Genomic DNA, 25674 nt, shown 5'->3' on the forward strand with positions numbered 1-25674 from the left:
ACAACAATTAAAAGTAGGCACCGCCGATTCGGTTCGTAAAATCCGCAAAAAGCCAATCCGACTTACTTTGCGGATTAAACAGTCAGTTCGTAAAAATTTTTCGGATTAATAATCCGAAAACTAATTTGCGAACAACTAGCGAATTTTTTTTTTTGCGGATTCACTTCGCTGTTCGGATTATTAATCCGAAAAATTTTTACGAACCAATTTAACTTTAATTCGCGAATTATACGAATCGCGTTCCGTTCGCGTCACCATTAAATGGTGTGGTTCAAAAAAATAACATTTTTATAATGTGCGCGTCCTATAAATAGTGGATTTATTTTTTATTTTCAATCAGTCCTATTTGCAAATATTAACCTACAACAATTCGTTCAACAGATCATGTCTACTATTTTTTACCTACATTTATTACGGTAAGCCATTGTTATGTTATTTTGATTTAAAAGTTAAGAATATTTCAAACTGAATTTTTGCGGGTTTTTTTTTTTTTTTTTTTTGCGGATCGAATTCCTTTGCGAATTATTTCGCATTGCGGATTGCTTCAATTAGTGGATTGGTCCGATAAAATTTATATTGTTATATTTCTTCTACTTAAATATTAACAGAAATAAAAGTAGAAATAGAGATAAAAACTAGTTTGAAAAATTGTTACGTTCATTCAATAATTAAGGCAAATAATTAGCTCTTTTATTGAAAACTTTATGCATGCCTCTAAAATATCATTTATTGTTAAGACGAATATTAAGGAAAATTTTCAAATAACTTAATAAATAATTAGTTCTTTTTCGGAAACTGTTTGTATGCATCAAAAACAATCACGTTTTATTAAGGAAATATTGAGACAAATATTTCAATATTTCAAAAGTCCGTAAACCGAAAATGTGATTTGATCCGTGTTTTCGAATTTTTAATCCGAAAATTATTCCTTATTAATAATCTGATCCATTTTTGTGGATTTTAAAGTCAATAAATAATCTGAAATATTCGTCCGATCCGCTATGGCAAACTTAATCCGATTCGTTTCTTTTTTTTTTTTTATTTCACTTTATTTTCCTTTTCAGATGCCTAAGCTATCAAATATTTGGGAATTCTTTAACAATGTGGAGGAAAACGAGGCGAAATGCAAGGCCTGTGGCAAAATATACTTAATCAATAAAAGCACCACAAGTCCTTTAAGGAACCATTTGAAAAGAGTCCACTTGAATTTATATAAACAATTAGAAAGCAAAAATCAACAATACCATACATTTTTGATGAGCTTGCCTTTAAAGACTCAGATTTTGAACAAACACAAGAAAGAGGAAAAAAGAAGAGATGTCCACAGGCACAAAAAGATACACCAGCATTGCCACAGCCTGGACCAAGTGGAACTTGTGGGACTTCCAACACACAGACACGGCAAGGCAGAAAACAGGCTACCAAACCTGAATGGGAAGTTACTGACATCAATCAAATAAGAACTGTTGTTGACATTACTAAATGGGTGATTGAGGACACTCAATCATTTTCTATTGTAGAAACTGACGCATTCACCCGGATGATAAAAACTGCAACCAACGGTCAATTCAGAGCCATTACAGCAAAGAATATATCTACAAAATACATTCCTCTCCCAGCGTGCACAGACGTCAAAGAGACGTCCTATGGACGTCTTAATTAGGTCGCGACGTCTCCGACCAATTTATGACGTCTCAAAGACGTCCTCACACGACGTCTTTGTTAAGACGTCCTAGTGACGTCTTTGAGACGTTTTTAAAAACGTGTAAATTTACACGTAACTGGGTTAGCGCATTAATGCGTATTAATGCGCTAACTCAGTTAATTAAAGATGTCCGCTCGAGTAGGGAGCGAATACCCGACCCGAATACCCGCGAGTACCCGTAGACGGGTAATTTTAATAACTTTAGTTACCCGATATCCAAGTCTTCGGGTCGGGTATTACCCGATATAAGCTACCCGACTATTACCCGTAGAAGTACCCGATTAACGGGTAATTTTATTACTCGATTTCTTTACCCGAAAATCGGGTGATAAAATTACCCGTAGAAGTACCCGAAAATCGGGTAATAAAATTACCCGATAATTCGGGTAATAAAATTACCCGAAATCAGGTAATAAACTTACCCGATCCTCGAACCGAATTTTTCGCGCGATCGGGTATTTTCGTTCATTTTTTATTTTATCATTTTTTTTTTTACTGTGCTTTTTTAAATTTAACTTTATTTCAATTCTTTTAATATCACATTTATTTCTATTTGTTAGTTCCAACCAGTCCGTGTAAGTATTAATTTTTAACTAATTTAAAGTTAATACTTACATGGAGTGGGTGGAACTAATACTTCATGTAAGTATTAATTCCACCTACTCCATGTAAGTAATAATTTTTAATTAGCTAAAAATTGATACTTATATGGAATAGGTGGAATTAATACTCAATTCTTCACAGCTTTTTTTTAAACATTGTGCTATCACCTTTTAAATATAAAAAGTAAGTAAAAATTTATTATTTTTATTTAATACGCTACCCGCTTTTGTTACCCGGTCATCGGAACTACCCGTATTTCGGAACAACGCATTAGTCGGGTAATAAAATCGGATATCTCGTTCTTTTTTTCAAAACAAAATATGTAAAATAGCTTTATATTTTTTTTAAAACTTTTTTATGACTACTTTAAGGCATTCTTTTTATTAACTTAATTATGAATATTTTAAATCCTTCCCATAAAATTATATATATATATATATATATATATATATATATATATATATATATATATATATATATATATATATATATATATATAATTTTTATGAAGGATTTAAAATAGTGATAATTAAATAAATTTTTTTGCTGTTTGAATACACGTCCAGCTGTTTGTGCAATTATGTATGTATGTGTGTATGTATGTATGTATGTATGTATGTGTGTATGTATGTATGTATGTATGTATGTATGTATGTATGTATGTATGTATGTATGTATGTATGTATGTATGTATGTATGTATGTATGTATGTATGTATGTGTGTGTATGTATGTATGTATGTATGTATGTATGTATGTATGTATGTATGTATGTATGTATGTATGTATGTATGTATGTATGTATGTATGTATGTATGTATGTATGTATGTATGTATGTATGTATGTATGTATGTGTGTGTGTGTATGTATGTATGTATGTATGTATGTATGTATGTATGTATGTATGTATGTATGTATGTATGTATGTATGTATGTATGTATGTATGTATGTATGTATGTATGTATGTATGTATGTATGTATGTATGTATGTATGTATGTATGTATGGTATGTATGTAATGAATGTATATAAATTTTATTTTCATATTTCCATTTTCTTTATGCCTATTTTCAGCCATAATGTATAAATATGTTTTTATATTTTTAAAAACATTTGAACTCCTTCAGTACAAATATTCATATTTCAAATTTTTTTTGTTATTTGTAATTCAATGTAATAAGCGAATGGAGTTGAACTCTTTTGTGTATTTTTACTTCTTCGGGTAATTCTACGGGTATCAAGTATCGGGTATTAAAAACAATCGGGTATTACCCGATTTAAAAAGAAACGGGTAATTTATAACTTCGGGTAATTACCCGAATATTTAAATTCGGGTAATACCCTAAACAACTACCCGGATCCGAGTTCGGGTCTCGGGTCCCTATACTCGAGCTGGTCGTTATTTAATTTTCGTTTTTTGGGGGGTTATTTATCGTTTTAAGTCATTTTCTAATTTTTTACGTTTTTCGGAGTATTTTAAAACTTGATTAACCCAATGATATATTATATATACTAGATGTCTAACTTCGATCCGAAATGTAAAGCCGTGGGAGCCATTTCTAATTCGGGCAAAAACGTGCATTTTTAACTTTTATTTCGCACGTCGGATATAGTTTTTGCCCTTATTACAAATGGCGGATATAGTTTTTGCCCTTATTACAAATGGCGGATTCAATTTGTAAACAAAAAAAGCGGCCTCACTTTTCGTCCAATAAAATCCCGCAAGTTAGACATCTAGTATATATAATATATCATTGGACTAACCTAGTTATTGTTAATTAACTTAATTCAGTTAAATAATTCTTATATAAGTTTAGTGTTTATTTTAATAATGATCTATTTAGATAATCAAAATTTATATCTGAAATGTCTAACGCAAATTATTTAAGACTCTGGCGAAGAAACTATGAAACCCAGTTGGAAGTTCTTAATTATTGTCACGACTCTTGTGAAGAGACCATTTTATTGGATTCACCATCCGATAAAGAAGAAGTTGAAATAGTTGAAGAAGAAGTTGAAATAGTTAAAGGAAGACTGGATTTAAATGGCGAGGTTTCACCCTCATCTTCCATTTTTAGCGATGTAAATAGCATTTATATCTCAGAAAACGATGATGTACATAATAAAGATAACTTGGCTTCTGAAATTTCATCTTGGGCATGTGAACATCACCTTACAATGGCAGCAACAAATCATATCTTGCTAATATTAAGAAATCATGGTCACAAAGAATTGCCTAAAGATTCAAGAACCTTATTAAGGACACCAAGAAAAGTTCCTCTAAAACAAAAATGTGGTGGTGATTATTTTTACATAGGTTTAAAAAGTTCAACAAAAAGTAAGTTAAAAGAGTTTTCATCTCATAATATTAATTCTTTGAAGACAATTAATCTATTGATTAACGTAGATGGTATACCATTGTTCAAATCATCAAACACACAACTTTGGCCTATTCTTGCATCTTTTCAACTTGCCAGTCCATTTGTTGTAGCTCTTTACTGTGGTAGCTCCAAACCTGACAGTTGTGAGGAATTTTTAAAAGATTTTTTAGACGAGTATCGTAATTTGGAGGTTTTTGGTTTACACTATAATGGCAAAAAATTTAATGTAAATATTAAAGGATTTATTTGTGATGCTCCAGCACGTCAGTTTTTAAAGGGAATTAAGGGTCATACTGGTTATGATGCATGTGAAAGATGTAAAGTTCATGGAGTAAATATAGAAAATCGAATAGTTTCTCATGATCTTGACTGCGAACCAAGGATAGACCAGGATTTTAAGCAGATAGCTTATACAGGACATCAGTTACTTGTTAGTCCTTTAATCCACTCCAGTGTTCAATGCATCAAAGATTTTTGTTTGGACTATATGCATTTAGTTTGCTTAGGAGTTGTTAAAAGATTGCTTCTATACTTAAAAGAAGGCCCTCGTTGTTGTCGCATATCATCTAATCAGTTAAATGTAGTCTCTGACACTATTTTATTGCATTATGGAAAAATGCCTTCAGAATTTGCACGCCAGCCACGTGGGCTAAGCGATCTACGAAGATGGAAGGCAACTGAGTTCAGACAGTTCTTGACATATACTGGAATGATAGCCCTTAAAGGAACTGTTAGTTCACCAATTTATATAAATTTTTTATCTTTATCTGTTGCAATAAGAATTATGCTTGAGGAAAATCAAGATTACAGAAATGACCATTTGGAATATGCTCATAAATTACTGGTCTATTTTGTTGCAAGTAGTAGGGAGTTGTATAGTGATTCTTTTTGTTCATATAATGTACACTGTCTTATTCACTTGCATAATGATGTTTCAAACTTTGGATGTAATTTAGATCAAATTTCTTGCTTTCCTTTTGAAAATTATTTAAATTCGTTAAAAAGGTTTATTCGTCAACCAAATAATCCTATATCTCAAGTTGTGAAACGTATTCATGAGTTTGAAATAAATAATTCAATAAACTTTTCAAAGGATATCAAGACCAAAATTTCTACAAATGAAAAAGACAATTGTTTTCTTCTCCATTCCGGAAAAATTGTTTTTATTATAAGTATTTTAGATATGACTACTTTTATTTGTAAAATGTTCCACAAGAGTCTATTAAGAAATTACTTTCCTGATCCATTTGATTCAAAGATGGTTGGAATTTATTTTTTATGCAAGTCTAACATTGGCAAAAGAAAAACTGTAAATAAGGTAGATATTAAAAGAAAGGTTGCATGTCTACCAGTCAATGATGGGGTTGTTCTATGTACTTTACTTAATGATGTGATGTGGTAAGCCAACTATGTATATGATTTTAAAGAATCTAAGTTAACTTTGCTTTCTTGTATAAAATAAAAAATGTGCACATTTATTAAATAAATTATTGCGTTAAAAATGGGTAATTTTAAAAATATATATATATTTTTTTAATTTTTATTATTTTTATTATCATTATGTTTTATTATAACTTTTATAATAGTTATATGTAATATTTCTATAATTTTTAACAACATAGTTTAAAAAATAATTTCATTGCAATTTTTTTTTTTTTGTTATATAATATTATGTTGTATAAATAAATAATAGTTGATAGTAAGTGCATGATGATTTTCAAATTACTTTAATGCTGTTTTTATGAAAGAATGTTAATTGCTAATTTTTTTAAATTCATATTTCTTTTTTAGAATTTTGAATTTTTTTAATGATTAATGGTGAGCTTTTAATGAATAATGGAGAGCTTTTCAATAAATACTAATTTGTTTAATTTAACTTTTAATTAAGTCTACAAGCATCATTTTCTGTATAAATTTTGTATAATTTTTCTTTTAAGTATAACAATCATTTCCTGTTACATCTAACATCTATTTTTTAATTACAATAATAAAGTAATTGACAAATAGTTAAAATTTATCTGTCTGATTTTTTACTGGTATAAAAATGCATTTTTAAATAATCTTTTCACTCAGTTTTGAAGATATTGGTTCTTTTAGGAAAAGTAAGCTTCATTTTAATTTAATAATAAATTTAAAAAGTCATTTATCTTTTCATTTTAATCAATTGTAATTCTTAATTTTATTTATATAAATAAATTATTGCTTTTTGAGTTATTTTATTTTTATTTCATAATTTATCATATTGAAATATGATTGTCATTATATTTTAGATTTCTAATCAAAATGTCTTATTCTCTGGTTTCTCTTGTGGAGAAAAACAAAAAAGTGGTAGATGCTGTTGTACCTAGTCATTGGATAAAAGATGACAGAGTATTTTGGCCTGAAGGTGCGTATGTAGAACGAAGTGCTAAGAACTTGGATGAGTTAGATGAAACCTGGCCTTCATATAAGTTAGTCAAAGTTAAATTCACTGCAGGTAGGATAGTTTACTAGTAAATAAGACTTCCTAATTATTTTGAATAATTAAAGCCATTGCTTTGTAGGTATTTCACAGTTTAACATAAATGTAGCTAATTTCAAAAATAGTAAATCAATTGTAGTTTTATCATTATCATTAGATGACTATGAATGGTGCAAAGATGTAGAAATGTCTACTACTGAACATGACAGTGATGCTGAGCCTGTAATAAGTCAAGCAACAGGTAACATAAAGCTTAAAACAGTTTAATGCTGCTTATGTCACAGTTTTCATTTAACAGCAAAACTATTTTTTATATATTTATTATTGAAATAAAAGATATATATTCTTTATCCTATTTTTCACTGATTTTGTTTTATTTTATTTAGCAAATAAGATAAAACAAAAAATTGACCTACCTAGACCTTTTACAAAGTCAATGGAAAACAAAACAAAGTCAAAAACTAAAAGAAGCAAATCTGGTGAGAATTATTCATTTGAGATTTATTAAAGTACATTAGGATTCATGAAAGTATTCTTGCACTTAAGTGCAAGAATATTTTCATGATACTTTAATTAAAGTGCAACAATATATATATATATATATATATATATATATATATATATATATATATATATATATATATATATATATATATATATATACATATATATACATATATACATATATATATATACATATATATATATATATACTTCTAAGAGCGCTATTAGGTCTTCATGGTAAAGAAACCGCGTTAAGGGCGACACTGTGTTTTAGCTAAAATATTCATTAAATTTTAATTTTGGCCTATTAACGTCTTTGTTTATAGCTTTTATGTAAACTTGATATAAAAAAAAAGTTTTAATAATATTTTCTAAAAACTTCGTGTAGCCCTTAATTTTTCTGATTTTTTTATGTAGACCTCAATAAAAAATATCTTTAAAAGCTATACTAGGACTACACGTATATAAAAGTTTGTTTTAATGCGTCGCATGTTTCCGACTGCAAAACATCTTCCTTTATAAAATTAATTAATAAGAATTAATGAAACCGCATTTTTTTGATTTTTTTTGTTTGTTTGGTTATTATCAAAAGAATTACTAAATAAAAAAAAATAGATAAATAAATACACGGAATTGTCTGATTATGTTAATGTTGTCTCTTGGTCGATATTTTTTGCAAAAAAAAAAAAGTAAAAAAATGTTATACGACTCATTATTTATAAACCTTCATAACTTTTATACACTTTGTTTATACTGTTTGGAATAAATTAATTTTTTTTTAAAGTTTGAAAACAGTTCTGCAAACAGTAAATGGACGTCAATAAACACGAAGCCGTAAGTAGGTTATTTTTTTCTTAAATTGCTTGAATGTTCATCGTACGAGAAAAAAATTGTCTCGAAAGTATTTCTGAAAGTTATATCTTTACTCGATTAAAATTGAATATCTTTATAATATCTTAATCAGTTTTATTTATTTATTTATTTAGGCAACATGTAAAAAGTAAAAAGTAAAAAAAAAAATTTTTGATGTTAGGAAAGGATAGCATTTAAGATGATCATTGAAATATATGATGATGAAAAGAAGAAGAGAAAGAAAAAAATTAAAACAATAAATAGATAATAGCTTTCAAAATTTGAATACGTGCTCATTTTACCCTAGTTGTGGAATTAAACGGTGGTGTAGATTATGGCTGTTAGTGCTGTAGTCTCTTCGAAACCCCTCTGTGACACAATTATGGGCCTGAGGACATATATGTATTACAAAGCACAGATGTTTTTCTTTTTCCCCATCTCATCCCCTACAATTTATTATTAGCATAAAATTTAGTGTAAAAAAAATTTTTGTGTATATGATTTCGTAAATCTTCTTTGTTAGCAGTAATACAGTGAAGGAAGTTTTTGTTTGGAAAATGCGTACATATTTAAAATAACAACAACTTATCCTAAAGTTCGCGTGGCATAGTGGATGGTTCTAATTCTGATCAAACCGCGTTTAAGGTTCGAATTAAACCTGTGTTATACAAAAATGTTTCTTTTGGGTTATATAAATTTTAAATTCTTTTAACCGCGCTCATTAAACTTTAGTACGTGTTAACATTGTAAAAAGACAAGCATATATAAAACAATCCGGTGTTTTGTTGTGTATGTTTGTCAACTATGCATAGCAGTTAAACTTATTCATCTCCGTGAGTCTAGACATCTCCCCAAAAACATTTTTACTATTTCTAATCTTAAAACTTATTTTATTTCTTCCGAGAGGCAGCTACTCCTCGGTCTCAACTAGTATGTGCAAATACAAAGGAAATAGAATTTCTGATATTATGAAATGATGTTTAAGAAAATCATAGGATAATGACGATAAGAGGTAAAAGAGAAAGAAAACAGTTTACTGCAATAATTAAAAAATGTTTAAACACAATTTGGGATGTTTTTAAAAATGAGCAAATAGCTTATGTTGCAGTCAGTTTTAGTTTTCTTTTAAATGTTGTTCAAATTCTGGCATGTTTGAAAAAATGTAAAAATTATCACCAACATGCAAAATTTTACTTTTAAATAGATAAAGTTCGCTTCTAATCTTAAATTTAAATTTAATAAAGAAATATTTTCACTCAAAGGACGATTTCCTAATTAGAAAATTATTTTACGGATAGATGTGTAAAGTTAAAAAAGTTGCACTAAGTTTTATAACTTAGGTCAATTAATGAATTATTATGATATTACATTTGAATTTTACTTTGTGTCACAAGTCATGAAAGATTACCAAGTAATGGAAAAGGAGCCATTATCAAAAGATTAATAGAAAAAGTTTAAAGCGACCATGTAAAAAAACAATAGCATGTCAGCTTTCTTTTTTGAATCTTGATCAAAAATTTTTATTTTGTCATTTTGAAAAAAATTTAAGCCAATTAGCAAAACACTTTGTTTGCATAAGCCTACATAAATTTGAAATCGTTTGACTTAGAAATTAAAAATTAGAAGAACAAGTTTTTATTTGAGGAAAAAGGTACGTGGCACGAAAAAAAAAACTTGAATATGAAAATTAAGTTTTTTATGAGCCCGACTTTTAATATCTAACGAATTTTAAAATCCGCCACCAGATTTGTAGGCTTTTTGTAACAACTTTTATGCTTCAAAAACATCTTTCCCTATTACAAGAAAACGACCTCTCCGTTCAAATGTTTAAAAAATTTCGGTTGCCGTGAAATAAAAAACAAAGTTCTTTGAGAACTTTTATAATAAATTCAACAGCATTACAAGGAAAGAAATTAGCACGATGCGATAATCTTTGACGCGCTTTTGTTTGTTAGCAGTTCAAGTTAATACACATATTTTCCAATTCTGATTATTTGCTGCTGTAGCATTAATTAAAGCATCTGTTAGACAAAGGCAAAGTGTTAAAGCAAATCTAGGTGACTAAACTCAAATACAAGCAAGTAATTCATTTTTAGGATCCCTAATAGAATCAAAAATCGCAAGAAAGGAAAAATAACTATGATTATAAAATGTTAATATCTTTTAAACGTTCTTTCTTTTTATTTAAACTTTTCATTCGTTCATTTGTAAGTTTGGTTCGAGCTGTTTTATATGGAATTTCCTTCAAAAACTCTTCCAAAAACTCAAGCAACTCTTGTTTACCTAAAAAAAAAAATAAGTTAGAGATCTTCTTTGCTAGCACATCCAAATAAAAAAACAGTTAGTGTTCTAAATCTTTTTTTTTTCATGATGTAGTTTGAAATATTGCCTTTTTATATCTCTTATTTGTTTGTTTTATATTTTTTATTAGTTAAGCAGAAATTAAGATTATCAATAATTATTTATAAATGTATATCTATAATTTATATAGAACTATGGTTTTAAAATATTTATTTGTTATTTTTTATGCTCATGATTATGTTTCAGATTGTAAAACATAATCAAAAGCATAGTTCTTAGCGTAAAAGATTTCATAGTTTTTAAAAATGGAGATTACTTGGCATTTTGTTGTCATCAATGCAACTTTGAAATTTGTCCAGCAGTATTTTTTCATCTCTTTGCACCCAAACATGATACTCTCTTTCTAAAAAATAAAAAGAAAAAAATGATAATAATAATTAGAGCATATTTGTGCAAAATAAAAAAGAAATATTTTTCAAAAAAAAGATACACACACATATATATATGTATTTATACTCTACACCACTATCATGTTTACATGATACTTGTGTAGAGTATATATATAACTATTAGGAGAAGTTTAGTCATGTTAAATCTGGTTTATTTGTTATGACTTTTTTTAAATGTTTAATATATTTTAATTTTTTCATTTATTCTGTATGTTTTGTTTTTGTTTTTTTTATTTTAGCAAATAAAAATGTGATGAATAACACTGGAGCGCCATGTGTCTTGAGGTATTTCTCTTTTATTTCAGTCATTTGTTTTTTTGTTTTGTTTTGTTTTGTTTGTTTAATCTTTAAAAAGCTTTAAAATGTTTTAAAAAGCTTTAAAATTTTTTTTTTTTTTCTAAGCCAATAATTGTTGGCTGCCAAATTTTATAGAAACATTATTTATTATAAATATGATTCTCTAGTTTACAGATAGTTTTATTTATATCTCAGAAACATTCAAACAGTTAACCATTTCAAAAAAACTAATTAAAAATTATATTTGTTACTAAATAATTAGATACCTGCCAAATCTTTTTGTGGTTCTTCCACTTTTTGTCTCTTTTTGTTTCTTTTCACAATTTCTAAGAGAACAAATGATACAAGTTACAAAAAATAAATAATAAACAATACTAAAATCTGACAGTCAAATTAAGAACAGTGTTTAGAATTTTGAATGTAGATCATTCAGTTACACTGAGGTAATTTTTGACCTTTTACTTGATTTCAAAAGGTAGCTTAAATTTAAATAAGAATGCGAAACTTTTGAAACAAAGTACTTTTATTTATTAAAAGCTGAACTAAATGAAAAAGTTTTAGCCAAAATATAAGATAAAATTTATGGGATATTATGGAAACTAAAGTAAAAACAGTAAATTTAGAAACATTAGAACAGCTCTTAAATGCTTAAATTTCTGCATAAGTTTGGACTTTTTGTGCAAATTTATGCAAAAAGACTTTTTCTTATATTATTAAGAAAACATAAAATACTTTACCACAAATTTAACAAAAACTGTAACTACCTTTTTGACTTTCAGCTGATGAATCTGCATAAGCTTTATCTATGTCATTTTTAGGTTCAACATCAGCTTTGTTAGATACAAGATTAATAGTTTGAGGGAAACTTGAGCTCTCATTAAGTGTCTTGGAACAACTTCCATCTTTTTAAGAAAATAAAATCAAAAAGATATAAGTTTTTAAAATTTTTTTTTTTTCTAGTTTTTTCTAAGAGCTGAGCTTAAGTGCTCTTTTTCCTACATCAAACATCTGTATGATAAATTCTCAAATTATAATAAAAAGTTAAACCTACTTGAATCAAAATTAAGAAGATGTCTTCCAACTTTAGTTATCTCCATCAAGGCAAGTGGTACTTGGTAGGTGTTTTCATTTATTTCTTTTGAATGGCCCATATGCTTAAAAAATACTGCTCTATCCTTTTCAGGTAAATCAAGGGCAGAAAATAATGTACTCACTCTATGTCGATTTGTAGTGGCTTTCAAGTTTTCTGGTTTTTTTAGATTTAATTTTTGAATGACACTATGAACAGCATTCCAACCAGATGTATGTCCTTCAGAATTTCTTGTACATGCAAATAAAAACTTATTTCCTTCTGGTATATTTACCTCTCTTCTTATATCGCTATTAGCTATAATTTTTAATGCTGGAAGGGTATCTGGAGGAATAAGAACAGGAACTAGATGATTGTTTCCTTTTCCAGACATAAAAGTTATTTTTAAAGTTTCAACTAGCTTTTGATCAATCTCATCTAGATCAAGCAAGCGTTGTTTGTCTATCCATGTGTTTTCAATAGCTTGTTGGTATTCATCAAGATGAAGCCTGGCTGGTTCACCACCTTATATGTAAAATGCAAATATAAAATTTAAAGTTTGTTTTATATAACTACTTTTATAAAAAAAAAAAAGCTTCAAAATTTTAATTTTTTTTAATTAGATTATCCTTTTATTTGTTTTTCTAATATATATCACATTTTGTATATATAAACACTAAATATAATATTAAGACATTTGAATAAGGACAATAATGATAATAATAGTTATCATTATTGTCCTTAGTAGTAATAATGATGATAATAATAATAGTAATGATAATAATAATAAGAATAACAATAATAATAATAATAATAACAATAATAATAATAATAATAATAACAATAACAATAACAATAATAATAATAATAATAATAATAATAATGATAATGATAATAATAATAATAATAATAATAATAATAATAATAATAATAATAATAATAATAATAATAATAATAATAATAATAATAATAATAATAATAATAATAATAATAATAATAATAATAACAATAATAATAAAATAATAATAATAACAATAATAACAATAATAATAAAATAATATTAATAATAATAATAACAATAATAACAATAATAGTAGTAATAATAGTATCGATAAAAATAATAATAATAATAATAATAATAATAATAATAATAATAATAATAATAATAATAATAATAATAATAATAATAATAATAATAATAATAATAATAACAAAAATAATACTAATAATAATAATAGTAATAATAGTAATAATAAAGATAATAATAATAGTAATAATAATAAATAGTAATATTAAAAATAATATTATTAAATAAAATATATAAAGTTATAATGATATTATTAAATAAAATACATTAAAAGTAAAATAATAATAATAATAATAATTATTACTACTACTGTTATTATTATTATAAAAGTAAAAAAAAAAAGAAGATATTTATTGACACTTAGCCTTTATATTTTTGCCATATATTTATAATAATGATCTACCATTTCATATGTTTAATATACTAGGTTTGTTTAGTTTACCAATATAATTAATTATTTGTATTATTTAAATCTGTTAATATTCTATTCAAAGAACAATTTTACTTTAATCAAAGAAAAATCTCAAATACTGTTTTATGAGGATTCTTGTTTTTTTTTTTTTTTATTTTTTATTTTTTAGCAGAAACTATTGATTTATTAATCATGTGTTATAATTCTTGACCTTGTTATATCACTTAAAAAGTAGGCATAGATTTTAAAAAAAGATCTTGTATACAAATAACATAAAAAATGAAGTAAACAGATTTTAAAGCCACAAAGTTTGTGAGAACAACAAGCTTTTATGTCAATCTCACAAATATTAGTTGAAAACCTTTATGTTTTACAAAATATCTTTTATAGTAAAAAACCACAAGGTTATGTTGCTAAATTAACACTATTTAAAATTACATTAACATCAGTTACAAGCTCTAATTTTTTTTTTCTTAAGCTTAGATAAAATTGTATTTGTAATTATAACAAACTAAGATTATGCAAGTTATATGGAAGTAGTTCATCCTGAAATGATATGATGTTAATAGCTGATATTATTTTAGAATTTGTTAAATAGTATAAAAACAATAGTTGTAATTCCATACCTCTTCTAGCATTTAGCAATGTAAGTCTTGCACATGCGCAATCCCGAAGCTCAACAAAACATTCAGAGTCAAACCATTGGTAGGAATCTTTTGCTAAATCTGCCATTTTTGTAATTACAAAATTGCGAAAAGCAATCACATCTTCTTCAACTGGAAGTTCAGATGGTTTACGAGATTTTACGTTTTTGTTTTTATTTAGTTGGTAAGTGGCATCTCCAAAGATAAAGTCCTCCCACATTTCTAAAACACTAACAAACTTGTCAGTTTCACTAGCATCATTGTCATTTGCTTCTGATAAATATAATGCTTTAAGAACTTTTGCAGCACGTTTTATTAAATAAAATAAATTTTGTTTTAAACCAGCTTTGATGCCTGAATCTGCCTTTTTTGTAAAAATATCTATTGCTTCTCTTAAGGCAAAGAAGTTAGAGCGCAAAAACATACTACTAGAATCATTACTTTGTGTTGGTAAGTTTTTGCAGTGTAAAAATAGGTTGTAAAGATGTGCCAATTGTCTCATGGCGTTTCTGACAGAGCTTCTTGCTTCCATAACTTTATCAAGTTTCCTCTTTTCTTTATCATAAAAGACTGAACCAATTTTAAGAATTGTTATGTCTTTTAGGCAAATCTGACCAATTTTATCTGTTCGAAAATGTGATAAAATGTTTTTTTTAAATTCATCACTTAATCTTGCTTCTTCAGGTAATCTTAGAAGCCCCACTGGAACAGGAAGAACTTTTTGACATGAGTGTTTTTGACACGACTTCACATGATTGTGCCAGAATCGTTTTGAAACAAACACAAGGCATTGACTGCAATAACTAATTTCCTTATATTTTTGAGCCTCTCGTTCTCTTTCATATTTTGGTTCCGCTTTTCCAGCTTCAGCTACATTGACTTCCAAAATCCCTTTTCTTTTAAACATTCCAAAAGCTTCATCTCTTTCTTTTTTTGATTTAATTGATGATGCAACTTCAACTTCTGGATGACTTTTGTGCATAAGCTTTATGTGTCTTGTTAAATATGATGTAAACTTTTTACAAAAAATGCAAAATCGATGTGGCTTCTTTTTTCTTACATTCTAAAGTTTAGAATTTTAAATTTCAATTTCTGAAAATTTTGGGATTTAACTTTATTCAGATTGATTTATAAATTGTGTAAAAAAAATGTATTTTTCAAAGGTACCTTAACTTTTTTAGGCATTTCTTCATCAGGCAATTTTGGTTGGCTGTTTTGACCTACCTAGAATATTTAACAATAGTATGAAGTAAGAGATGTTTTCTTTTTTAATAGTTTTTCTTGATTTTATTTCATATAATGCTAAGAAAGATTTAATATGTTTAGTATAAAATCAGTGTTTTTCTTAGTTTTTAAAATGTTAAGTATTTAAAATATTTTTTATTAAAAAGTCAACTTAATTTTTACCTGAGATTTGTCTGTCACATCATCTATCATAAAAGTGCTTGAAGCTATTTTGGCATTTTTAATATCGGATATCTGCAAAGAAATGTGATTAAGATATTTGCTACATTAATCAAAAATAAATCAAACAGCAATAAACTTAACTTGATTTTGATCACTTTAAACATGGAAAAGTTATTCATAATCAAATAACATTTAAAAAATTAAATTAAATAACACATTTTGTGTATTTAAAAAAACATTTTGTGTATTTAAAATTGTTTTCAGCTTAACAAATAAAATAATAAATTTACCTCTAAAACTAAGTTGTAGTTAAGAGCTTCAAAATCAATGTCATCCTAAAAAATCATTAGCATTTTGTTTAAATCAAATCATATCATAAATGCAAAGTGGTAGTAAATTAAAGTTAAAACTTCACATACCTCACTGGAATCTGATCTTGATGTGCTTTCATTTTCTAGAGTATCAATTCTTTCTTCATCACAGGACTTTAAATTAAATTTTTAAAAATCTATATCATTTGTTGCACATAAAATATTTCCATTAAAGTTTGAAATGCTGAATATTTTTGCTCTCAAATGATCAATTAGTTTTAATCAATCTTCAAATATTAAAAAGCATGAATTTGTTTACAAAAGCAGTATACCTGTGGAGTTTGGGGTAAAGACTCTTTTTCACTTTGATGTTCTTGGGTGATTGATGAAAAAATCTATTATAAATAAAATAAAAAGATGTTTCTTTTTTCTTTTTCTTTTTTTTTTTTTGATAATTGATAAAGTCACTAGCCAAAACCAATGATGAAAAAAGTATAATAACAATTGAAAAAGAAATAGAATTAACATAATCAAAGTAGAAATCAAATATCTTTTGAATTTTCATTATGAGTTTGATTTGGCTTATAAATACTAGGTTTTAAAAAAATATTACTCCCTATATTTAAAATATCCTTACTTTATTAAGAATATTTTTAGGGTTAGAGTACATCAGATGAACCTTTAAGATTAAATACAAGAAGTAATATAATTAAAATAATGAATCTGTTATAAGTATGTTGCAAAACATATGAAGGAAGTTTGCTTTTTTTGCCAAAAAAATTTTGCTTTTAAATAATAATATCATGTATGTTTGTTATATATTCATTTAGTCTTTTTTTAGAAATATTTACTTGAATATTGTCTTTTTCATCACAATCTGTAGCTGCCAATTTTGTGACTTTATTAAACTGTACATCACTTCTGACTTCTTTGTCTTTATCTAACTGTGCACTTTTCTCAACTGGTTCTATGCCATTTTTCGGTCTTTGTAATTTTTCAATCTAAATGTTTGTTGTTTTTTTTTCAATAAAAAGAAAATGATCAATTTTCTCATATAAAATAAACACTTTTTGATTATACTTTTTTAGTAACAGGAGTGAATATAACATGAATATAAAAAAAATTTCAAAAATGTCTTGTTTTTTAAAATTGACTTTGAGATAACAAGAAAATAATGCTTCAAAATCAAAAATTAACTTTAGAACTAAAAAAATCAGTAAATTGTTCTCAAAAATAAATCTTTCTCACTTAAATTATTATTCATCCTTGTGAAGAAAAAAAAAAGTGTAATTTATGATAGCCCTAAAAACAGAACAGCTCTAACAATGTGAAAATGATTTTAGAGGTAGGGTGCAGCAAACTTTGTTTATTACAAAACAATTTATTTGGGTATTATTAAATCGTTGTGCACACAGTTATTATCTTATAAAGTGTGGATAAAATTTTTAAAAGGTTTTTTTACCTTTGATATTCTTTTTTGCTCTGTCTTCATTTGAAATTCCTGAGTTAAAAAAAGGTTTTTTAGTAACATTTTAAGTAAATCACCAGGGAATGCAAATAATTGGCAAAATATAAAAATAAGTAGTTAAAACTTGAGAAGAAAATAAAAAAAAACCTCAGCATGCCACTTTAGATTATCAACTCCATAAAAGTAGAGAATTTCATCACCAACACAAATGTCTTTCAAAGCAAATAAACATAAATGAGGAACATCACAATGCAAAATCTTTTTCATGTATGCATTTGCAAAGTATTTTGAGTCATTAACATAGCGTCCTAAGTATTCATTGTATGGAGTTGCATCAATGCTAAATAAAAATTTTTGTTTTAAAAGAATATCAATATAAATAAAGAAAACATTATAAAATTTAGATGAATTTTAGAATAAAATTTAGTTTAGTACCAGTATTCAATATTTTTGTGTAAAAAGTCATAAACATAACTGCCAGCATTTGTTTCTTCGTATAACTTTTCTTTATTTTCCAGTGTGCTTTTTGCAACGAAATCCCCCCTATATTCTACTATGAATTCTCCTTTTTTTAAGCTTTTGCATGCAAACACTCCAAAACCTATACAAGTAAAACCATATTTGATATCTGTTATGTAATATTTCATTCTGATATTCTTTTTTTTACATTAGAAAGTTTGTAGAAATATATTTTCTGACAAGTTTTCTGACCTTTTGTTTGGTTAATAAATTCTCTTTTTAAATAACTTGGATCTTCCTTTAATGAAATATAGTGCTTTGCTGCCTCAATTGGAGAAAGTCGTTTTCTCTAAAATTATAATTTTTAATCACTGAGTTTCTCCTAAAAAATTGGCTTGCTATTTACAATATAAAAACATAGGACAGTCAAAATGTTGTTTTTTTTTCCCTCTGGATTTATATGAATAAAATTCTGCAGCAAAAGTAAATTTTAATATAAAGTTTATTATAATTATTGTAATATATATTTTAATTATTATAAATATTATAATGATAATTACTAAAGTCTAAGTTATATAAATGCTCTTTGTTGTTATCATTGTTGAGCTAGTAACCTAATGGGTTTGTTACCTGACATTTATTTACTATCTTCTCTTCATGATATGGCTGAATGCTACTTGATACCTATAATTGTATTTTTGAAATAGTTAGGAAGAAATTTGTGTGCTATTGAAGGGTTATTTTCAGAACTACTTCTTTAAAAGTGAATTACTCAAAAGTCTGTAGAAGTTGCAAGTTTTCTTGCTTGCATGTTCTATTTAAAAAAAAACAAACCTGCAATGTTGATGTATTTATGTCACATGCTTGAATTGGTGCACCCTAATTTAATATAAGTATTTATAATGAACTGTGTTAAATAACATTTGGAATATTGTACTACTCTTGTTACTCTCACATTGCATGAAATAAATTTTCAGAAGTTTTATTTTTAGCCTAGTATAAAGGTGGGCGTGGTAGTCAATTTTTAATGAATAGGTATGTGAGGATGCATATTAAAAAAACAACTTTTGAATTAAATAAATTACAAGTTTGCAATAAAAATGTTTGTTAATGCTATAGCTAAAACATGAAAGGTCACCTACCATGACAGATGTTATTATACTTGACACTGTTTCTCTCCACTAAAAAAATGTTTTTAATGAGCTTGTTATATATATCTTTAGTATATTTTTATATCTAAATTTCAAAGTGAAAGTGAAATTAAAGCTTTTCTTTTTTTATTACCTCAGATATGGTTGGTCTAGCCGTTGGATTGTCTTGCCATGTAGTCTCGATCAGGTTAGTAACTTTAACCACATTAATTGTATTTTCCGTATATAAACCGGTAATGTGGCTTATGTTTGGTCGTTTTCCAGATTTGATTGCATCAAGCAAAAGTATATCTTTAAACAATGGTATAACACCATGCCATGCTGTGGAAAAACTGCTAAAAAGCTCGAATGCAGTTATTGCAAGAGCGTACATATCGGATTTTTTGTTTGGAGATTCCACCTCACAATTACACAGTTCAGGACTTGTGTAGGCAAGGGTCATTCCTTGATTGTTGGGCTTCGTCATATTACATGTAACTGTTGCTTTTATATCAACAAAGTCATCAAAGTCGCTGACTTTTAAAGTTACATTGTACTGATGCCCTGTCACTAAAATGTTTGAAAGCTTGATATCTCTATGAACTATATTGTGTTCGTGCAAATATTCAATTCCTTCTGACATTTGTAAAAGAAAATCTAATCTTTGTTGAAATAAAAAAATTTTCTCTTCATTTAGGAGATCAATGAGCTGAGACAGATTATTGACTTCCATTTGTTCAATATTAGTGGCGCATAATTCAAAAAACAAAGCGGTTGGCCTTACAGAATAACCTAGAAAGTTTACAACGTTTTTATGTTGTAGTTTTTTTAATTTTGTTGCAATTAGCATTGTTTTTCTTTGAGAAAATTGGGTTTTAATCAACTTCACGGCCGTTTGTTTGTTTCCTAAGCTATACTTGAAGACTGAAGCCGATGTTCCTTCACCTATTTTGGAAACCAAGTTTATAGGCATATCAAATACTTCATAGTTTTTTATGCAGTCCGTTTCAGCAACATCTTTTACAAGCTGTAATATAAATCAGTAATAATAACGTTTTAAGTTTAATTATGCTAAATTTATAAATTAGTAACGTAACAACTTATGATGAGATAATAGTAAATGCTGCACTGAATTTTTGAAAATATTAGTGATCCAAAACCTTTATTATCTTAGATTTTCTTGTCAGGTATTACCAGATTTATAATTACTCAGTTGATTATTAATGAGTTAAGTAATGTTAAAAATTTGATAAGTAAGTAATGAAATTTAATAATATCTGATTATCCAAGAAATTTTATCTATATAATAATACTATATTAAAAAGTAAATTTGCTTACCGTAGAACTCATTTTCAATAGTCCTCAGAACTTCGGAAAACAGTTAAAAATATTTCTAAATATAAAGTTTTAAGTTAATGTTGCTTTTGATGTGGCTTTTGATGTGATATAATTTTAAAGTAGAAAAAACATTAATTTCTCTACTTCTTAATGTAAAACCATGTTAAGCAGATGTTTAGTTGTTTATTATACTTTATTTTAATTTTGTTCACTGTACTAATAAACCAAGAGAGCGTGTTTATGACAGTAATGATAAATAAATTTTTTTGTTAGTTTTATTTATTTTTGTAAGTAATCCAGTCAACTACGTTAAATTACAGGTGAATAAAAGATTTTACATCTCTTTAAAAAATTTTCCAAAGTTTGAAACTTATAAGAAATTCAAATTATATGCCATGAAATTCGGTTTCCAAAGTTGCACATTACAGTAGCTAATGTAGAAATTAGGCAAAATTTATAATAAGATCCATAAACATTTTTTAAAAACTCAACAAGTGTTTTTTTTAACGCTCAAGCTTCAATGTTTAACTGAAATCCACGTCTATTTTTTATTATAAACACTTGTTTTTGAAAACATTTCCAATTATTTGAAAGATGATAGTAAATATAGAATAAACATAAACAACTTAAAAATGGGTTTCATTTATAACCAGGTAATCTCAACTTGGGTTACCTTTATTACTGTTCTAAGATTCTTGATATTAAGTTACAGTAATTTTGAAATACTCTATAAAAAATCAAGAAACAATTCGCGAGGTTAGAATTATTTTGTTTTATCTCCCGTTTTAAAAGTTGGGAGAAAATGAGTTGTTAATTTTAGTTAGCAATAATAACTTTTAAAACACGCTTTATTTTACACATTTTTTTCTAAATAATTTGCTTAAACAAATTATTTAAAGCATAAGTTGTTGTTTTTTTTTTTTAAATTACAGCTAAAACTTTAAACAATTTTTACTTTAAGAAAAAATCAAAAACTTTCTCCCAACGTTTAAACATGGAGATAGAACAAAATTATTCTAACCTCGCGAATTGTCTAACACAAAACTTTTAAAAAATAAGAAATACCTTTCTATCACTTACTCTTCACAGTCTTCTTCGGTCACATATGCCTCATGATATGTCCTAAAGGCTATTTAAACGTTTTCAAGGAGTCAATTTCACGTTTTTAAAATGAGAATTAAAGTAAATCGGAAACATTTTGAAAAGAATGAAGTCAAATTCCAGTGATGGATAGAAACCAACTTCTATGTTTACCGACTTATTAAGCAGATGAATTATTAAATTAACGACTTTTAAACTTCATAACAACTTTTTAACAGTAAAAGGTTACTCGAAAGGTATTAGAGTCATTGACTGCTTTTCTTTTGTCAACCCGTTCTTAATTTATTTACTTCTACTTAATTGTTCTTAAATTCAATTTCCACTTTCACTCTTAATTAGGTTAAAAATCTGATTTCACTTCCTCAAACTATTATGCAAAATATCACTAGTTAAATTTAAGTTTTCTGGTTCGGAAACTAAGTGTTACTAACAACTGCCTCATTTTTAATATCGCAAATATTATTCCTTTGTGAGCTTTTTTAAAAGTGTTGTTAATCTTCAATAGTATCTTTGAGAAGTCATTTGATATCTCAATTTAAAATTCTTTCTTGAACTTTACTAGTTAGTTAACTGTTACAAGAATCAACAGTTTAGAAAATCTTGAAGCAAGTACTAAAAGATGATAATTTACCCACAACATTTTCACTACTCAAAAATATATAATACTGCATTCATTTCTTATAGATGACTTTAAGTCTGCGAAGTTCTTTACCTTTTAGTAAAATTGCGGAACAGCCATAAATTAACTCTTCTTGTCATTCATAATTATGAGGCAGACCTTTACTTCAGTTTCTGAAATAAAAGCGTTTTATATTTTTAAATTACGAATAATTGCATCTTTTTTAGTTCGTTGTAATTTATCTAGTCACAATTATGTAAGAACAAATAGAAAAACGCACACAATATTTCAATTGTTTAACAGTTGGTTTATACATAATCGTAACACTTTGCAACTTGTAATCTAATCGTTGGTTACAGGAGTGTAACAATTTATCTCGCTGCGCATGTTTACGAGTGAACGCCGACTACTAAAACTCATAAATTATTGTCAAAAAACTATTCTTCTTTAAACCCTTATATATTCGTCGAATTGATTGGTCTTCGTTAATTCTACCGAAAATCGAAATAGGTTTTTTTCCATAATTTGTAACAAGTTACTAGGTTTCATCAATAGTAACTCGTTCTTTCGAGAAATGTTTCTTATTAATCACAAGAATTACAGATGACGAATGAAATTTTTTGGCGTTTCTCTCCTTGTAAAAAAACTGCTGCTAAAGTTGAACTCGGCACTGATATTGGGTCACACTTTGAAACTATATTTTTAAACAAATGCAAATAAGAATCAAATAGCACGAGGAAGTTTGGAAACCCATGGAAAATACTGAAGGTTATATTCACTGTTTTAAGTTTGGCAAATTTGCAAATTCGAGTTCACGTTGAGCACACAAACACTGAGAACAAACTATTTTTGCAAAGATTTTTAGTTCATTACAAAAGCTGTAAAATGTTTCATTTTAGTAATTAAATTTATCTTTAATTTAATTTTTTAATATGAACTAGAAATATAAAAGTTCTTGGGATGTTTTCCATTTTATATTTTTAGTTTTAAAAAAAGATTGAAGGTATTGATATTCTATAGAAGGTATTGATATTCTACTGTAGGAGCGCGACACGAAAAGGCATAGCTGCTTATACAGAAGCAAATAAAATCCTGGAATTGATAGTTAGCTTTTTCTATACATAAATTTAAAAAATCCGTAAGAGGAAATTAGCTTCCCGTAAAAATAAAAATTTAATAAATCTGGAAATCTCTATGTGCGGAAGCCGCTGTAATCAATTCTGATAGAATATTAATAAAAATTTAGCATAGTTAAATGTATAAAAGCATTCACTTAAACTATTACGGCTACAAACAAAACAAAACTTAAGTTTTTTGTTGTGAAAAGTAAAACTTAAATATAAAAAACTCATTTATCATAAAAATGTGACCTATGGAAAATACTGAAGGTTACATTCACTGTTTTAAGTTTGGCAAATTAGCAAATTCAAATTCACGTTGAGTACACGAACACTGAGAACAAACTATTTTTGCAAAGGTTTTTAGTTCATTATAAAAGCTGTAAAATGTTTCATTTTAGTAATTAAATTTATTTGTAATTTAATTTTTTAATATGAATTAGGAATATAAAAGTTCTTGGGATGTTTTCCATTTTATATTTTTAGTTTTAAAAAAGTTATGTTAACTCGACTTAGATGTTTTTTTTATGACAGCGCTAAAAAAGTTGACACAAGCACCTTATTAGTATTGTTGTACCTATTTTTGTTTAAGTTGTTCCTATTGTTAGTTTTACTGTTTCTAAAATTTATTAATATTATTTTGTTATTATTATTATTTTTATTATTATTAATATTATTATTATTATTATTATTATTATTATTATTCTTATTCTTATTATTATTATTATTATTATTATTATTATTATTATTATTATTATTATTATTACTATTATTATTATTATCATTATTATTATTATTATTATTATTATTATTATTATTATTATTATTATTATTATTATTATTATTATTATTATTATTATTATTATTATTATTATTATTATTATTATTATTATTATTATTATTATTATTATTATTATTATTATTATTATTATTATTATTATTATTATTACTATTATTATTATTATTATTATTAGTAGTAGTAGTAGTAGTAGTATATATTTGTTACAACAAAAATAATAATAATTGACAAAATACAAATTATAGATTATCAGATTACAGTTAGTTTTTGTGAAGCTCATATTGCAACTTTCTCTAAGGAAAGCTGCGAGCTGTAGTAACATTAAAGCTTATCGAGGTTCGCTTTAAAACTGTTGACAGTTGGAGAACTAATTACTTTATCTGGTAACATGTTAACATTATATTATTAACATTATTATTATTATTATTAACATAACATAATATTATTTTGTTATTATTATTTTTATTGTTTTTATTATTATTATTATTATTATTATTATTATTATTATTATTATTATTATTATTATTATTATTGTAATTATTATTATTTTTATTATCATTCTTATTCTTCTTCTTCTTCTTCTTCTTCTTCTTCTTCTTCTTCTTCTTCTTCTTCTTCTTCTTCTTCTTATTATTATTATTATTATTATTATTATTATTATTATTATTATTATTATTATTATTATTATTATTATTATTATTATTATTATTATCATTACTATTATTACTATTATTATTGTTATTATTGTTATTATTATTGTTATTATTATTATTATTATTATTGTTATTATTATTATTATTTCTTTTATCATTACTATTATTACTATTATTTTTGTTATTATTGTTACTATAATTGTTATTATTACTATTATTATTATTATTATTATTATTATTATTATTATTATTATTATTATTATTATTATTATTATTATTATTATTATTATTATTATTATTATTATTATCATTATTATTATTATTATTATTATTATTGTTATTATTATTATTATTGTTATTATTGTTATTATTATTATTATTATTATTATTATTATTGTTATTATTATTATTATTATTATTGTTATTATTATTATTATTATTATTATTATTATTATTATTATTATTATTATTATTATTATTATTATTATTATTATTATTATTATTAT

The 25674-nt window shown here is 25.8% G+C and overlaps 1 protein-coding gene and 1 pseudogene across 6 annotated transcripts in view; one reads left to right on the forward strand and one right to left on the reverse strand.

The window, feature by feature from the left end:
* Positions 1-3857: 3857 nt before the first annotated feature.
* The window catches only part of LOC145187058 (uncharacterized), a 33728-nt pseudogene continuing 11911 nt past the window's right edge, over positions 3858-25674 (forward strand). Inside the window, exons 1-4 of the transcript XR_016450320.1 lie at positions 3858-5995; positions 7036-7165; positions 7308-7391; positions 7537-7629. The product of XR_016450320.1 is annotated as an uncharacterized LOC145187058 (transcript). The remainder of the gene's footprint in view (positions 5996-7035; positions 7166-7307; positions 7392-7536; positions 7630-25674) is intronic.
* Positions 10195-23390, reverse strand: LOC145180788 (uncharacterized). 5 transcript variants are annotated; one of them, XM_090080591.1, is made up of 23 exons: positions 22692-23390; positions 21944-22007; positions 20879-20933; positions 19695-20567; positions 19553-19591; positions 19245-19289; positions 19041-19094; positions 18663-18759; positions 18387-18552; positions 18099-18291; positions 17946-17984; positions 17335-17484; positions 16816-16878; positions 16592-16657; positions 16463-16507; positions 16173-16244; positions 15933-15989; positions 14748-15828; positions 12605-13147; positions 12318-12455; positions 11820-11879; positions 11124-11210; positions 10198-10789 (listed from the first exon to the last, which is right to left on the reverse strand). In XM_090080591.1, the coding sequence occupies exons 3-23, from the start codon at positions 20888-20890 to the stop codon at positions 10650-10652; spliced, it is 4020 nt and encodes a 1339-aa protein (XP_089936717.1). In that variant the 5' UTR covers positions 20891-20933; positions 21944-22007; positions 22692-23390; the 3' UTR covers positions 10198-10649. The 5 variants fall into 5 exon arrangements, with proteins under 5 accessions (XP_089936719.1, XP_089936720.1, XP_089936718.1 ...); XM_090080592.1 differs by lacking the exon at positions 16463-16507 and having other exon boundaries at positions 10197-10789; positions 21944-23390; XM_090080590.1 differs by lacking the exons at positions 21944-22007; positions 22692-23390 and having other exon boundaries at positions 20879-21124.

The sequence above is a fragment of the Hydra viridissima genome, unplaced genomic scaffold (genome assembly GCF_058129835.1).
Source record: "Hydra viridissima isolate aposymbiotic clone 2 unplaced genomic scaffold, HvirCarnegie_v1 scaffold_2, whole genome shotgun sequence".
Taxonomy (NCBI): Eukaryota; Metazoa; Cnidaria; class Hydrozoa; order Anthoathecata; family Hydridae; genus Hydra; species Hydra viridissima.